Source organism: Rhinopithecus roxellana, chromosome 10 (assembly GCF_007565055.1).
Source record: "Rhinopithecus roxellana isolate Shanxi Qingling chromosome 10, ASM756505v1, whole genome shotgun sequence".
Classification (NCBI taxonomy): domain Eukaryota; kingdom Metazoa; phylum Chordata; class Mammalia; order Primates; family Cercopithecidae; genus Rhinopithecus; species Rhinopithecus roxellana.
In genome coordinates this window covers 25982960-26000521 of record NC_044558.1, presented here as the reverse complement: position 1 = coordinate 26000521, position 17562 = coordinate 25982960, and the positions used below count along the sequence as shown (strand labels likewise).

At 44.7% G+C, this 17562-nt stretch overlaps 1 protein-coding gene across 1 annotated transcript in view; it reads left to right on the top strand.

Moving 5' to 3' along the window:
- NT5DC3 (5'-nucleotidase domain containing 3) overlaps positions 1-17562 on the top strand; it is a 64500-nt gene that overhangs the window by 30798 nt on the left and 16140 nt on the right. The window contains exons 3-7 of the mRNA XM_010357280.2: positions 4168-4242; positions 4711-4766; positions 12434-12524; positions 14125-14262; positions 17165-17225. Of these exons, the coding sequence (XP_010355582.1) occupies positions 4168-4242; positions 4711-4766; positions 12434-12524; positions 14125-14262; positions 17165-17225 (421 nt within the window). The remainder of the gene's footprint in view (positions 1-4167; positions 4243-4710; positions 4767-12433; positions 12525-14124; positions 14263-17164; positions 17226-17562) is intronic.

Below are 17562 nucleotides of genomic sequence, written 5' to 3'. Positions count from 1 at the left end.
TATAGGCCTCTGGACCTCAGGAACCCACAGCAGTGTTGTAATATAGAGGTTTTAGCTGTGTCTGAGAGCTGTAATTACCCAGGACTGTAGGAATTGGGCACACATGGAGAAGTCCTGGGTTCTCTGTTGCATTTTGGTATTAACTTTGCTTGAAGCTGTAGGGACGTTTCTGTAGCATTTTCAGGGGGACGCTTTGCTCTTTATCAGCACACAGGAGTTTGCCCAGATTGTAACTGGGATTAGAACAAAGTCAAGGTACTACAGGAAGCCAGACTGGGCCTAAATTAGAATTTTAATAAAAACCCCAAGTCAAAAGGCTTTTAATCTTTTGTTGGAGGAAACTGGGCATTGGGTGTATACATACAGAAACTCAGTATTTGCAACCTTTCCGTAAGCCTAAAACTATCCTAAAAGTTTATTTAAAGGAAAAAGGATAGCATTTGCTGAGAGATCAGACACGGACACGGAGTGCGAGGGGTCACAGCCGATGCTTTGGATATGAACAATGAGGTGATCAGTGGTGCCAACTAATGAGAAAAAATGCTGACTAAGGTGTGAAGCTGGGAGATGAAATCAACGCTTTTGTCTTTTATATTTCTTACTCCTTTTAGAGATGCCAGTTATCTCCATAATACCTCACCTTGGGTGAGTCTTTTTATTTTTTCCCCCTTGGGTGGTGAAAAGTTTCTAAAGTATGAAAAGTCCTGAAAATCTAGCTGAGACCATTGGAGAGGACTGTAGCCAACTGGCCAATGTGAGCAGCTTTGGTTCCTGAGCTGGATGTCACTGTTAACAGATGTTCTACTGATGCTATGTGTGTATGTATTGGAAATGGGCCAATCATGAGGGTGTTTTTGACCAGGCTGGTTGTATGGGGAGATTACAATTTTGGGGCAGGAGTAGAGCATAGACCCTAGTCAAAATGGTTCGACTAGAAGAGGCCTTGGAGAAGACTTACCTAAAGTCATACAGGAGAGTAACAGGGGCTAGTAGGGTGGACCTAAAACCCCAGGCTGCCAGTTCCCAATCCAGCGAAGCCACTCCATTTTATTGAGCACTTGCCATGTGCCAGGCACTGCCCTGACTTGCCACACGCATTTTTGGGCTGAATCCTTTGCACTTCCAAAAGGATGGGATTCTTGTTATCTTTACTTAGTAGATGAGAAAACCAAGGCTCATCAGAGGGACAGATGACCTTGCCCAGAGTCACCCAGCTAGCACATGGCAGGAGCAGGTTTTGAAGCGTGGTCTCTCAGCCTCAGAACCTATATTCTTCATTATGACATTGTCCTGTTGCGGCTTTTCCAGCTGCATCTGACAGTTTTCAAGGTCATTGATATGGTTTGTCTGTGTCCCCACCCAAATCTCATCTTGAATTGTAGTTCCCATAATCCCCACTTGTCATGGGAGGGGCCTGGTGGGAGGTAATTGAATCATGGGGGTGGGTTTTTCCTGTGCTGTTCTCGCGATAGTGAGTAAGTCTCGAGAAATCTAATGGTTTTATAAAGACAAGTTCTCCTGCACAAGCTCTCTTGCTTGCTGCCATGTAAGATGTGACTTTCCTCCATGATTGTGAGGTCTCCCCAGCCATGTGGAACTGTGAGTCCATTAAACCTCTTTGCTTTATAAATTACCCAGTCTCAGGTATGTGTTTATTAGCAGTGTGAGAACGGACTCATATAGTCACTCACTATGGTCTTTGGACCAAATAAACATTGTGTATTTCTCAGGGGTGGCTCCCCAAGAATAACATTGAGAGTGAGAGGCAAAGGGAATGTGAGTGTGTGGAGGGCATGTCCTGCTGGGGAGCCTAGATAAGCGTCATTCAAAGAAAGAACCAGCAGACTTTTCAGCAGTGAACACTCTCAGTATAAGTGCCAGCAATCAACTAAAATAGTTTGTGCTCCACTCGTAACTGCAAAGGCTTTCAGCAAACTTGTTGAGCCCCTCTGAGGTGCTGCTGTCACAGGGAGGCTATGAGTGTCCAGTATATGGTGGCTTAGAGTTGGTTCAGAATTGATTATGTGGTGGTTAGGGGTGGACTTGGGTGTGATGCGGACCTGGGTTCAAATACTGGCTCAACCACTATCTAGCTGTGTGACCTTGGGCACTTTCCTTGCCGCTGATCTTCAGATTATTCAATAGTAAAATAGACTTGAGATGCCCTGTTTCCTTTGTGATGGTGTAGTGAGGGATAAAGAAAGTCATAGAAAGTGTCTAGTGTGTGGCATGTAGCAAATGCTCAGTGAAGGCACCTCTCTCAGTGACATATTAAAATATTTCCTTCCTGTCTGCCCTCTTATTCATCCATCAGTCACGAGTTTAACAGGAGATTGCAGTGCTGCTGAAGTCCCTTGGTCCCCCTTCAGTAAGCAGATCCAGGGTGCTAGGCATTAGGTTCTGTGTCAGCTTGTCAAGTATGTCTGCAAAAATGCAGGACCATACACAGGGTTCTCAATTCTTGGAAACGCCCATGATGGAAATGTCAGTTTGGTGATTTCTTGGCACACATGGCTGGTGGTGGATAAATGATCCCAAATGTGACATTTGAGTTAAGTGCTTCGTGCAGCCTGACTTGAAAAATTGCCACATGCGGGTCAGCCTGCTGGTCCCAGGAAATGTTCTTGTACAAATGCAACCTTGGCCATGAAATATTAGCATCTCAGCCATAGAAGGAGGTTTCCTGGGCATTTAATAGTTGTCTGGATTTTAACTTAAGCAACTTGCATCACAATTAGAAAGTCCTAGTGATGTGGCCTCTCTAGACTCAGGCCTGCAGGTCTGTGGTCCAAGGGCAGAGGGGCAGTGAGGAGAGCAGGGGAGAAGGCCCCAGCCTGATTCTCTGCCCACCACACCCTAGCTTGTTTCATTCAGAACCTCTCATGTCCCTCTGAATAAAATGGGGATGGTAGGGCCTACCATGTAGTAGCAGCAGAAATGGTGCCCACAGATCAGTGCCATCCACAAGGTAGCTGGTGTCCTAATTCTGAGATTTAGGGAGAGAAGTAAGGACTTGGATACCTGGTGTAGTAGATGAAGAGGAGCCAGCAATTCTGCGTAGTGTGAGGAATGGCTTGAGAATAGGAAATACCAGAGGAGCTGGGCTGCTGTATTAGTTTGTTTTCACGCTGCTGATAAAGACTTACCCAAGGCCGGGTAATTTATAAAGAAAAAAAGATTTAGTGGACTCACAGTTCCATGTGGCCGGGGAGGCCTCACAATCATGACAGAAGGCAAAAGGCACATCTTACATTGGCACAGGCAAGAGAGAGAATGATAACCGAGTGAAGGGGTTTCCCCGTATAAAACCATCAGATCTTGTGAGTATGGGGAAACTGTCCCCGTCAGTCAGTTGTCTCCTGCCAGGTCCCTCCCACAATACGTGGGGATTATGGGAACTGCAATTCAAGATGAGACTTGGCTGGGAACATAGAGCCAAACCGTATCTGCCGCCTTCACAACTGTTCTGAGACAGAGTGCTGGATAGTAACTGTAATCCATGTGCCAAGGAAGGGCCTCCCTAGGCCTAGTGTCGAGAATGCTGTGTCTGACAGCCATGGGGTTGCCCAGCTGTCCAGATGAGAAAAGCAATGAAAGCTCTATGGAGAGGCCCCACTCTCAGAAGTTTTCACCTTAAGACTCTCCATGAAACCTGGTAATGGGGCCGTCCAGGGGCCTGCCACATCAAGGTGCTCATATATGAGTTAAATGGATGGCTGACAATGAGTTTGAGCAAAGTTGTGCTTCCAGTATTAGAGGGCACTTTCCAGCCTCTCCACAGCAGCCTTGAAGATAAAAGCAGGGAGTGCTGGGTGGAGGTTGAAGCCGATGTGTTGCTGGGGTCTTAGGGATCTGGGAGTCTAGGGACACAGGTAGGGGAGGGAAAGAGAGGAGAGAGTTGAGAGAAGTTGGCACGGGAGGGAACGAGGCCCAACCTGTGCTTGGGCAGATAGACAGGGCGCAGGGCAGGATGGAAGGCTCTGGCTGGGGTGCTTGCTGGGAGGCACTTGGACTGGAAGCGGAGGGACAAGCTGTGGTCTGCCCGTTCTGACTCCAGCTTCCCACTGGTGTATCAACTACCTCAGCCTTTGTACAAGGGCCAGATCTGGACAGGATCCTGCACTTAGCACATTGTTGGCTAAAACCAGTTCCTTTCTTCTTTCTTAGTATCCAGCAGAAATCAGGAAGTATGAGTACGACCCAAATTTTGCAATTCGTGGACTTCATTATGATGTGCAGCGGGTAGGTTTACTTCTCCTGTTTTTCTGTGGTTTAATGATGTTTGGAAATGAAATGTACTCTTGGTACTTCACTGAATGGGCAAATTCGTTTTAAATTATATTATTTGGGACTGCAGAACCAAATTCACATATCTTTGGATAGAATCTTCTGGAAGAAACTATGTATTAGAAAAGCATAAATGCATTTAGCTATTTAGGAGGTACTGTTTATTTCTAGTAGTCATTTTGGTGTTTTGAGGAAGAACCACTTGCCATATCTATTTTTTTTCCCCGTCTTTTGCAGATAGGCCATTTCTTTAAAGAGCTGTACAGCATATTAATTAACAAGCAACCCTTTCAGGAACATACAGTGTGCTTCCTTGTTAGGGCAGCCTAATGTTGATAGGATTTATGATGACACCTGGAAGGCTTATGTAATATGCAAATGGTTATACATTATTTACATGTGTATATGTTTATGTTTTTAAAGGCAGTATTAATGAAGATTGATGCTTTTCATTATATCCAGCTGGGAACTGTCTACAGGTAAGAGTAAGAGGAGATACATTTAATTTACATGAAGTAACCAGGTGCTTTGGGTTTCAGGACCCTCTGACTGTTCAGTGATGAGGAGGGCTGCAGTGTGGATATGATTCATCCACTCACTCACTTATTCAAGAGCATTTGTTGAGGCCTGCTACCATGATAGGTGCTAAGGCTTGGTTTGCACTGATGTCCTCAAGGAGCTCAGAGTGTGGTTGGGAAGTCATGTAAGTAAACTTGACTGCAGTTCGGAGTGACAGAGGTGATGATAGAAATGTGCTCAGAGGTGGCCGGGTGTGGTGGCTCATGCCTGTAACCCCAGCACTTTGGGAGGCCGAGGCGGGCGGATCATGAGGTCAGGAGATCAAGACCATCCTGGCTAACACGGTGAAACCCTGTCTCTATTAAAAACACAAAAAATTAGCCGGGCGTGGTGGTGGCCTCTTGTAGTCCCAGCTACTGGGGAGACTGAGGCAGGAGAATGGCATGAACCCGGGAGGCGGAGCTTGCAGTGAGCTGAGATCGCACCACTGCACTCCAGCCTGGGTGACAGAGCGAGACTCCGTCTCAAAAAAAAAAAAAAAAAGAAAGAAAGAAATGTGCTCAGAGGTAGGGAGCAGTCGGGAGGACTGGAAGGAGGAATGGTTTTCCAGAGGTGCTGGCTGGCAAGCTGAGGGAGGGTCCTGGTGAGGAGGCTTGGAGCAAGAGGGCTATGGGGGTGAGGGAACAGGGTTCTCCTTCCCACCATGGTATTTGGGTGGTTTGGATATTGAGACTTTTATTTTTGGTCTATTCATAGCTGGAAATCTTTGTAACTTTTTTTTTTTTTGGAGATGGAGTCTCGCTGCGATGCCCAGGCTGTAGTGCAGTGAAACAATCTAGGCTCATGTGCCTCTGCCTACCAGGTTCAAGCAGTTCTGCCCCAACCTCCCAATTAGCTGGGACTATAGGCACGTGTCACTATGCCTGGCTAATTGTTATATTTTTAGTAAAGACAGGGTTTCACCATATTAGCCAGGCTGGTCTCGAACTCCTGACCCCAAGTGATCTGCCTGCCTCAGCCTCCCAAAGTGCTGGGATTATAGGCATGAGCCACCAGACCTGGCCATCTTTATAATTTTTAAATTATGGAGGATTTTGCCTTTTTTAATTCTCTAATTTGGAAGGGGATTTAGGAGTGTGATTTGTATTTAGGTTTATATTTATACTTAAAAGTATGCACATCTTAGCTTACGTTCTTCTCTCACAGACTGTTTGTTAAACTTAATGCTTATTTGCTTTTAAAATCAAAGTGAAACATGGATAGAGTCACACAGTGAAACAGGATTAAAGGTGTCACAGGGGTCAGCAGCAATCTTTTGTGCTCCCCGCTGCCCCCAAAACCTTTAAAGTCTTTAGATTTTTTAAGTAACGTGCTCATTCTTCTATTTCCTAGTTTATTAATTCTGGACATTGTCCCTGCTGTGATAGATAAGGACTTAGCTTTCTGGCACCTCCTCCCACTTCTCCAGTCTCGTTCCTCTCATCTCATTCAGAACTCAGTTTTTGGTGGTTATACTGGTCACTGTTTACATTATGACTTAGAAGGTCTTATCTGGTTCACTTTTTGTTGTTGTTATTGAGACGGAGTCTCCCTCTTGTCACCCAGGCTGGAGTGCAGTGGCGAGATCTCAGCTCACTGAAACCTCTGCCTCCCAGGTTCAAGTGATTCTCCTACCTTACCCTCCCAAAGAGCTGGGATTACAGGCATGTGCCACCATGCCCGGCTAGTTTCGTATTTTTAGTAGAGATGGGGTTTCACCATGTTGGCCAGGCTAGTCTCGAACTCCTGATTTTAGGTGATCTGCCCGCCTCAGCCTCCCAAAGTGCTGGGATTACAACTGTGAGCCACCATGTCCAGCTGGTTTACTCTTAAGCCAGGTAGTACAGTGCGATTATTTTCTTTCTTGTACAATATTTTGTTTTTCTTAGATTTTAACAATAATCTTAGTTTTTGTTTGCCTAGTTTTCTGTGTAGGAATCTCTGATTTTTTCCAAATGGTCCATTACAAATGTCAGGCATGTATTTATTTTCCAATAATTCAGATGTTTTCAATAATCTGTCACTTTTGTTTTTTAAAATTGACTGTCCCCCCTGGTCTGATCTGGTTTGGTTGCTTGTCTTGGGTCTTCCCTTCCCCGCTTTCCATGTTTCGAGTTCCCTTCTCTTCCTCTCTCTGGCTTTCCTCCCTCATTTTGCTGGAGTGTATCCTCCAGTAGCTTCCTGGTGCCTCCTTGTGCTGAGCCTTTCTGTAGCTTGTGGTAGGGAATCAGTTGTTGTCATGGGTGTACCCTCGCAGGCCTCTGTTGTCAATGTTAAGTCAGATACCTTCTTTGCATCCTCTGTTTGTCTTCCAGTGTCTTGTGGAAATGTCTTGTCTATTGACATCTCTGTTCTCATTTCCTTTGACTGTTTTTACTCTCACTTTAATGGTGTTTCAGGATGGGGAGGAAGTGGTGGTGATGATGGTAATAGTAATACTAATAGTGACCAGCAAATATTGACTCTTACTGTGGGACAGGCACTGTTATAAGGGTTTTGAGTTAACTCATTTAATCCTCAAAATAACTATATGAAGTAGGTACTATTATTAGTGCCAGAGGTGTTAAGTAACTTGCCCCAAGGTCACACAGCAAATAATTGCCTGGGCTAGAATTCAGACCCAGGCAGCCTGGGACCAGAGTCTGTGCTCTTGGCCACCATGCCGTGTGGCCTTTCTGAAGGTATAAGGGATAGCTGGAGTCCCTCAACACATTTTTTTGGGGGGTAGTGAATCTATTTTAGTATGGACAATTACAAATAATCTTTCCAACAAGATCACATCTTTTGCGGGAACATGGATGGAGCTGGAGGCCATTATCCTTAGCAAACTAATGCAGGAACAGGAAGCCAAATACTGCATGTTCTCACAAGTGGAAGCTAAATGATGAGAACTCGTGAACACATAGAGGTGAACAATAGACTCTGGGGTCTACTGGAGGATGGAGGGTGGGAGGAGGGAGAGGATCAGGAAAAATAACTAATGGGTAGGGTACTAGGGCTTAGTAGCTGGGTGATGAAATATCTACAACAAACCCACGTGACATGAATTTGCCTATATGACAAACCTGCACATGTACCCCTGAACCTAAAAATTAAAAAAAAAAAAACTTTTCATTTATTTTGTAAGTAACATGTATATTAAATATAATTAATACATTTTTGTGCACATGTCTCATTTTCTTAGGAAAAATCTTTGTAAGTGAAATTGCCGGGTGAACGTTGTTCATTCATTTTAAGGCTTTTGAAATGACTCAGTTGACCTCCAGATTGTACCATTCCCAATAGACTTTTTAACGTATATTTTAAAGTTGTTGCTACATTTAACATATTCCAATTTTTAGTTTTTTTCTTTCTCTAAACCTCTTAAATGAACATTCGTTTGTTCTCTTACTCATAGCTCCTAATGTTTTCCCAGAATAATTATTGCAGTGGTGAAGGTGGGGGAGAGAACGAAGAAGGCAAGGTTATGCATGCTTATGAGAATCCTCACCAGGTGTCTTTGTTCTGTCTCTCCATCTCTGTTTCTGCTGTCGGCCCCTCCCTAGACACTTACCCTTCTCTCCTGGGATCTTGGGGTTTGCTGCAGGGCACTCCATCATGGACACTTCTGGACATTTTTGCCAGACTGATTCCCTAAATCATTACTCCCGATAATCCCCTCCTCTGAATCCCTGGATGGCTCCCTGCTCTCTACAGAATAAAGGCTAAGCCATATGCTTAGGCTTAGGTTTGAGATTTTTATCAACCTGCTTTAAACCCTTCGCTTCCTCTTCTTCCATACACAGCTGCTTAACTTACTAGGTTGGTCAAGACTCTTGTTTGCAAGTGACTGAAACTCAAACTGGCTCAGAAACTAATTGTACAGTCCACAGACAGAGTGAGTTTGCAGGTGTGGCTGGCTCTAGGGGCCAAATTACTATTTTCAGAACTCTTTCCATCTCTTGGCCTTCCTTTCTGACTTGGCTCACTCTCAGGCAAGCCCCTCCTTAGTGACCCCTGGCACTCCAGGCCCACATCCCCCACAGCTCCAGGTCAAGAGGAACAGAGGAGCTTTGTTTCTCCACATTCCGCCGGAGTCTCAGGACTGAATCTCATCAGAATGACTTGGGTCATGTGTTTGGTCTTGAACCATTATGATGAAGAGAGGATGCCGGGCAGGCGAAGACAGCACAGGGATTCTTTTCCCTTGACGTCTTCTTTCTTGTCACCTGGCACTTGCTCCTGCTGGAGTTCAGCCAGGGTGCAGTTTTCTTTCCTCTCTGCTTCTTGAAATCCTACCCACCCTCCATGGCCAACTTGTGGTGAGTCCTCTGCTCACCCTCTCAGCCTGAAATGCCCTTTTTCCCCTCTCTTCTCCTGGGGTTCACAGGAGAAGAATTGCCTTGTTTCTTGTATATACACTGTCCATTTTGGCAAGGAGTGTGGACAGTAGAAAGAGCCACTGAGGCATTCAGGGGGAAGGAGCGTTCAGAATGAGGCTGTAGGAAGTTCACTGTTGCTTCGCTGCTGAGATGGGTGTTGAGGTGAGCTGGCCTTTGGAGGGAGTGTGTGGACTCGAGTCGCTCACACTTCCTGGGTGCAAACCCCAGCTCCACGGCTCACGTGTGTATGGTCTTGAGCAATCTCTGGACCCTCTGAAAGCCTTGGTTTCCTCGTGTAAAGCAGATATGATTCCAGTCCCTGCCTAAGGGACAGCTTGTGAAGATGAAGCATATCTGCACAGGGCCCAAAATACAGGGTGGTGCCACTGGGCTTCCTGCCTCATGTCACTGAGCCTTGTGTGTGGCCACTTCCACTCTTAGCACTTGTCTCAGGGAAGAGTATTAGAGGGCAGGAGGATGTCTGATGGAGACAAAAACAGCCTTTCTCTGCCCCAATGTGTTAAATATGTTAAAAAAAAAAAAAAAAAAAGGCCAGCCTACCCCAAAGCAAGTCATTAGGAAGCTTTGTACCTTAGTGGTTTAAGTGCCTGGGCCTGCAGAAATGTCACTTTTCTTCTCTTTCACTCCAGAAGGGGTCATGAATGAGAGAAGGTGGGAAGAAAATGTTCATCTCAGCCTAGTTTGTTTCTAAGCCCTGACGCAGGTCTCCAGTCCCTACACCAGGGTGAATTTTATGATGTTTGGGCCATAGCAGTGAGTGCTGCCGGCTGGGGAGGTGGAGAGGAGTCCCCCACCACAGCCCCATTTTTGTACCTACATTTTAAGTTTTTACTAGGAACCTTTTGAAAAGCTGGGGTGGTTCCCTTCACAGCCACACTAGTGAAACCTCTCTACAGTGCTTACCATACACCAACTATTCTATATGTAGTAGCTCCTGTGATCTTCTCAGTGACATCAGGAAGTAGGCACTTTTATAGTTCCCTGCTTTAAGAATGAAGACTTTGAGACCCAAAAGAGATAAATTACTTGTCAAGGTAATATCCCTAGTGATGAAGGGAGCAGGGATTTGAAGCCTTTGCAGATCTTGCTCCTAACCTCGTGCTGCTCACTCTGAGCGGGGGAAAAGGAACTTCCACTTCGGTTTCGATGCTGGTCGAGGCTGCATTCCGATGTGGCCGCGCAGTCTGCCCATGCCTGCTGCAGTTGTGTGTGGCTCTTGGTTTCATGCAGCTGCTTCTTGGGGAATTCAGCTGGCAGATTTCACTGCCTCTTCTGAGTTGCCATTTGGTTGTTTGGCTCTTGTGGATGCAGCCTGGGTGGCTGTGCCTGTGCCTTAGAGGCAGCAGTGTCTTCCAAAGGGCAGAGAAATAACTCTGACCCGGCCGAATCACTTTACTTTTTATATTTTCTCTCCAGTGGTAGAGCCTTAGCAGTGTGGACATGTGACTGCTGCTGCTCAGCAAGGGCTGATTTCCAAGGTCACTGCCTCAAACGATCTGGCTTAGTGCCAGTGTCTTATCTTATTTCTGGAGCAAAGATAAAGGGAGTCCGGTGTTTCTATTTTTTTCAAAGGCTGGTAGTTGTAACAGATTAATCAAGATCAGAGGCAAAATATTAATGAATCCACTCAGATAACTTTTTAAAGTAATGTGAGTGATGGAGACGGGAGGAAAGAGGTCGAAGTGATCTTTTTGTTAATGTTACATAGCAAAACATAAATGATATCGTACATAGGTTTTACTGTGGACCATGTGGTTTTGTATGCTAAGCAACCTGTTGTGTTAGTAACTAAAATTCTTCTTGAATTATTTATACTCCTGCTGTAGCACAGCGTGACATTTCCTGTACTATTCAGTCTGTAGTTTTGTAATCATTGGTGTCTATTTCTCAAGCACTTTCTCCTCCACAGAAGGGGTAGAAGAGCAGGTGTTTCCTCTCCTGACGCTTGAGCGTGGATGAGTCCAGCTGAACAGGTGAAGGCACCTGCTCTAGTCACTGGTGGCAGAGGCAGGAGTGAAACCCTGGCCACTGACTTCATAATTCATTTTTTTTTTTTTGTATGTGGAAGAAGTAGATTCATTTGCAGATTCCAGAGGCAGGCAGATGGTAGATGAGGAAACTGGCCTTCAGTGTCACAAAGCATTCAGGGTCATTGCCTCTCCAAGGTGGTGGTGCCACAGGGCTTCCTGCCTCATGTCACGGGGTTTAGTCCACTGAGCCTTGGGTGTGGCAATTTCCATTCTCAGCACTTTTATTAGTCTGTTCTCACACTACTGATAAAGACATACCTGAGACTGGGTAATTTATAAAGAAAAAGAGGCTTAATGGACTCACAGTTCCACATAGCTGGGGAGGCCTCACAATCACGGCAGAAGGTGAAAGGCACGCCTTACATGGTGGCAGGCAAGACAGAATGAGAGCCAAGTGAAAGGGGAGACCCCTAATAAAATCATCTGATCTCGTGAGGCTTACTCACTACTACGAGAACAGTATGGGGGAAACAGCTTCGGTGATTCAGTGATCTCCCATCAAGTCCCTCCCACAGCCTATGGGAATTATTGGAGCTACAATTCAAGATGAGATTTAGGTGGAGACACAGCCAAACCAAATCAGCTCCTATCTCAGGCTAGAGTATTAGAGGGCAGGAGGATGTCTGATGGAGACAAAAACAACCTTTCTCTGCCCTAATATATTAAATACATTAAAACAAAAGCCAGCCCACCCCAAAGCAAGTCATTAGGAAGCCTTGTGCCTTAGTGGTGTAAGAGCCTGGGCCATAGAGCCAGAAAACCTGGGTTCTAATCTGGATCCACCGCTTCCTACTTTGGTGACCTTGAACAGGTACATGACCTTTCTGTGCTTTAGTTACCTCAGCTGGAAATGGGAAGAGTAATAGTGCCTTCCTCCTAGGACTGCTGAGAATTACACAAATGACTGGGTGTAATTCATATCTGGCCTATAGTACGTGCCATGTAATATTAACTATTATTATTCCTGCTCTTGTTACTGTTCTTGTTAGAACAGTAGTAGTAGTAAATGTAGTAGCATCTTACCTGATATTTGTAGCATTTACTTGTGGCACATTTGGCCTCGTCGTGACGACGGGGTCTTGCACCTCAATTGAAAAATCCCAGCACTGCACAGGGGTGTGAAAATCATTGGTCTCTCTAGTTGAGCTCTTTAACTGCACCGTCTGGTTTTTCCAGAGGCCTCAGTGTTGTCCCTGATGAAGAAGTCATTGAAATGTACGAGGGGTCCCATGTGCCTTTGGAGCAGATGAGCGACTTCTACGGAAAGGTAATGAGCAGCACTTTATTCATTTAAAGCTGCCTTTTTCCTTCTTGAAACATGGCCTTGTTGAAGTTACCTACTGCTCATATGGAATTGACAGGGAAATTTGAGATTGTATGTTGAGAGAGACTAGTGTTTGAAGGGGACACCCCCAGATTCTTTCATGCTTCTCCTTTCTGAAGCCCTTCCTCCACACCTGGTGAAGGCTGTTTTTACCTCCCACATACCTACCCCGTTTGCCACCCCATCTCCAGGAATGTCCCTAGTTTCTGGAGTGGACTCCGGAACAGATTGGGGCTGTCAGTGTGACAGCTACTGCTTCCCCTGACGAATGGCTGTGAAATGCCAGAGTTGATGGGTACACAGCCACCCTGTTTACCTTTAGGGAAACCTCTGCTTTTCTAACTTTTGTGGTTCTCTTTCCACTCAGAATTTTTCTTTCTTGTCTTATTGGATGCACTCACTTACTTGGTTTGTCAAAATGAAATGGAAGTTGCGCGGTCAGTTACTAAACTTAGTACAGATGGCCCCTGATTTAAGTAGAATCATTAACAATGATTCTACTTAAAATTTTTTGACTTTACAATGGTGCAAAGCCATTGTAATTTCAACATAAATTACAGTATTCAATAAATTATATGAGACACTCAACACCTTATAATAAAGGCTAATATAAATGAGCCTTTATAGGCTAATATAAATGTTCTGAGAATGCTTAAGATAGGCTAGGCTGAGCCATGATGTTTGGTAGGTTAGATGTATAAATGCATCTTTTACAGTGGGTTTATCAGAATGTAACCCCATCATAAGTTGAGGAGAATCTGTAGTATAAATTGCAAGCATTCAGAGAAAAGGTCTTTTTTAAGCTCAAATATGGGCTGTGAGGGTGTGCTCCAGTTCAGGAGAGTTATGTGCGTTTTTATGTCATTATGGGCAATAATTTGTTTGCTGGATTTCCTCTGTGCTTCCTGAAAGAGTGTGAACCGGAAGTGGGACTGGGCACAGGAAAAATCGGGAGGGGAAGGGTGATTAGACTCTCTGGGAGAAGTCAGGGCATTTCTATTGATACCCTAGTTATACTTAGAGTGAGGCATCAGCTCTGCTATGAATGATAAGGAACGAGGGGAACATTTTACCTTTCTTTCTTTCTTTTTTTTTTTTTTTTTAAAGGCAGGGTTTTGCTCTTGTTGCCCAGACTGGAGTGCAATGGTGCCATCTCTGCACTGCAACCTCCACCTCTTGGGTTCAAGCGATTCTCCTGCCTCAGCCTCCTGAGTAGCTGGGATTACAGGCACGCACCACCATGCCCGGCTAATTTTTGTATTTTTTAGTAGAGATGGGGTTTCATGATGTTGTCCAGGCTGACCTAGAACTCCTGACCTCAGGTGATCCACCTGCCTTGGCCTCCCAAAGTGCTGGGATTACAGGCGTGAGCCACCACGCCTGGCTCATTTTATTATTTTATTATTAGAACTTTCCTTTTTTGTGTTGATGATGGGAATCTCATTTAGTCACTGAGAAGTCTTCCTGCTGTTCCTGGTGCTTCATAGCTCTGGCCCTGGCGTGGGCCCCTGTTTCTAAAGCACTCCTTCCTCCCTGTCTACAGAGCTCTCATGGAAACACGATGAAGCAGTTCATGGACATCTTCTCCCTGCCCGAGATGACCCTCCTGTCCTGTGTGAATGAATACTTCCTCAAGAACAACATCGACTATGAGCCTGTGCATCTCTACAAAGATGTCAAGGTTGTATCCACAGTGAGAGATCACGGTGCTGAGTCTGTTTCAGCTTTGCAGTGGGAGTCACAGAGCCTTGAACCTCCTTTCTAGGTTAGGTGTTTTAAATAGTCTCTTAGCTGGGAACTCTTATATCCGGTTTAACCTTGAACATTTTAAGAAAGATGTTGTTACATCAGGAGAATTGGAAATCAGTCAAAATTTTTGTTAAAACAAGATGGTGCTGAGACTGTTATCTTGATTTTTGATCCTTTCTGACCAGAAGGTCAAGGCCAGGGCTGGTGCACTTGGCCAAAGGAATGATGGGGGTGGAAGTCCGACCTGTACCCACTCACTCCTGAGTCTGCCCAAGCAAGGTGGTGCCTCCTCTTTTTTTTTTTTTTTTTTTTTTTTGGAACAGAGTCTTGCTCTGTCACTCAGGCTGGAGTGCAGTGGTGCGATCATGGCTCACTGCAACCTCTACCTCCCAGGTTCAAGTGATTCTCCTGCCTCAGCCTCCCAAGTAGCTGGGATTACAGGTGCCTGCCACCATGCCTGTCTAATTTTTGTATTTTTAGTAGAGACGAGGTTTCACCATGTTGGCCAGGCTAGTCTGCAACTCCTAACCTCAAGTGATTGGCCCACCGCAGCCTCCCAAAGTACTGGGATTACAGGCTTGAGCCACTACGCCCGGCCAGGGTGCCTCTTCATCATGTAGGTTATATTCAAGCTCCCGGCTGGGGGACTTGTGCCACTGTAGTTGCGCAGAGGGGATGCCTTTTTTCTTTGCCCACAAAGTTCCATGTGGCTTTCTAAAGTCCTGCAAAAGCCATGCAAGAATCCAGTTAGGGGACGGGGGATGTCAACAAATGTAAATGTTTATGTGAACATATGTGAATACTTACTGTTGCCCATAGGTTCTTGGCAACCGTGACTTCAAGTGAAACCATGTACAACAGATCCTTGAATAATGTCACTTTCTTCAGTGTCATGTTAATGTTGACAAGGAAAAAAAATGATATTGCTTTATGTTGTTTCACATAGAGTTACAGTTTCTAAGAACCTACTGAAGATGTTAAGGACTTACTGTACAAATCATTTGTATTTATAAATTTATTTATGTATTTTATATTCACGTTTATATATTTATATATGTTCTTTAAGCCGTATGAACATTTTAGTACTAAAACATGTTTATATTATTTTATATGTATTTACATAGTTACAACATATTTATCAATATATGTATTTAAAATATTTATATTTTTAAAGATACATATTTACACACTAAAATATTTTTGCTATGTATTTATAAGTAAATTTAAGTTTTGGCAGCATGAATCCTGGGTTTTAAGAAGATAGAGGATAAATTATAGTTTCTCAATATCAGTGTGGTATTATCCAAATTGAATATAGGTATTTAGTTTCTGTTCTCTTTTTTGTGTATACAGTTTGTCTTTAAAAATCTAAGAATCACTTGTAGCAGCCCTGTGCATTCGTAAGGCGAGATGTTGATTTGAAAGCTCAGTTTTTACTGCAAGTGTTACTACCACCAAGAACAAATACTTGTGTAGAGTTTACTAGGTCCCAGGCACTGTTCTTATGAGTGCTTTAGGCGTGTTAACTTACTAAATCTTCATAATAATGCCAAGGTAGGCACTATTCTTACCATTTTACAAATAAGGACGTCGAGGCACAGTGAGGTTGACTTGCTTGCCCAAGGTCACACAGCTGGTAAATAGCAGAGCCTTGATTTTAAGCCAGGCAGTCCGACTTGCATTTAACTACTGCCTTCTGCTGCTGGTGTGAAATTGAATCAGGCTTGTGCTGAAAGGTAATTGAGGTTGAGATTGCAGTCCAGAAGTGCTCCCTCTTAACAGAAATCTCCCAGCAACAGTCTAAGGCTTAGACACAATTTTGCCTGCAACCCTGTCTCCTGCTACTGGCTCTAGAAAGTGTCCATAGGCCTCTAGGAATGTCACCACATAGAAGCCCTGTGCAGTGTCACCTGCCAGTGGGACCCTTTTTTGACACCTGCCAGCTCTCATGCTGCCACACTCCTGAACCCACAGAGGGTTTAACCACCTCCTCTTCCTCTCCCTGGACCACATCTCTGCCTGAGCTACAGTCTTACTGCCAGTTCGTTGCCCTACTGGTGGCACCAAAGAGAGAAGGAGAAACCTGTTAGCTGTTTGTCTCTGCCTCTCATTCTGTGTTATGGAATTTGCCATTGGGGTCTAGGGACGGAAAGGGCACAAAGATAAAAGAGCAATAACTCCCTTTGTCCAGATGGCCTGGGATCATTTGTTCACAATACTGCTTATAAATTACCGTGTGTCATGTGGGACTTTATTCGGAATTATTCACAGAAATTACCTCTTCCAAACACTCTTTTGAAATTGCATTGGAAATTGCCACCATCACCATGGAAACTTTTGCTTTCACAAGGGGCTGCCTATGAAAATGGACCAGAATTAGCCGGGTGTGGTGGCTCACACCTGCAATCCCAGCACTTTGGGCGGCTAAGGCAGGCGGATTACTTGAGGCCAGGAGTTCGAGACCAGCCTGGCCAAAATGGTGAAACCCCATCTCTATTAAAAACACAAAAATTAGCCTGATGTGCTGGTGGGTATCTGTAATCCCAACTACTCTGGAGGCTGAGGCAGGAGAATCACTTGAACCCAGGAGGCAGAGCTGCACTGAGCTGAGACAGCACCACTGCACTTCAGCCTGGGTGATATAACAAGACTCTGTCTCAAAAAAAAAAAAAAAAAAAAAATAGAGAAAATGGACCAGAATTTAGATTTTGTGTAGTGCCTGGATTGTCGGACTTTCTAGGGATAGAAGTTATCATTGACTGCCATTTCACTTGTACTGTTACTCAGGCTATCTCAGTTGTATTTTCGCTGATTAAAAATGTATCTTTTGGCAGGATGCAATTCGAGACGTCCACATCAAAGGAATAATGTACAGAGCGATTGAAGCGGACATTGGTATGTGCTCAGCAGTATCGCAAAGAGAGTTTCAGCCTTCCGTTTCTTGTGCAACCATGCCGGCATTTTACTTTGCATTCCAGGTGCTAAGCAGGGGCTGCATGAGTGCTCTGTAAGGACCTGGCATCCTGGCATGTTAGCCGTCTCCTCTTTGTCCTGGAACTTGACATAATTCTGACTTAAAAAGAGAGGCACTGGCAGCTATAGCCACTTAGTTGCTTCCACTTAGACCGAGGAGACAGGGTCTTTGTGACTGATGCACCAGATGTACCCATTTTCCACTGGGCAAAGCGTCTTCCTTAAGGCCTTTATTCCTTCTCCTGTGCCTAGGACAGTG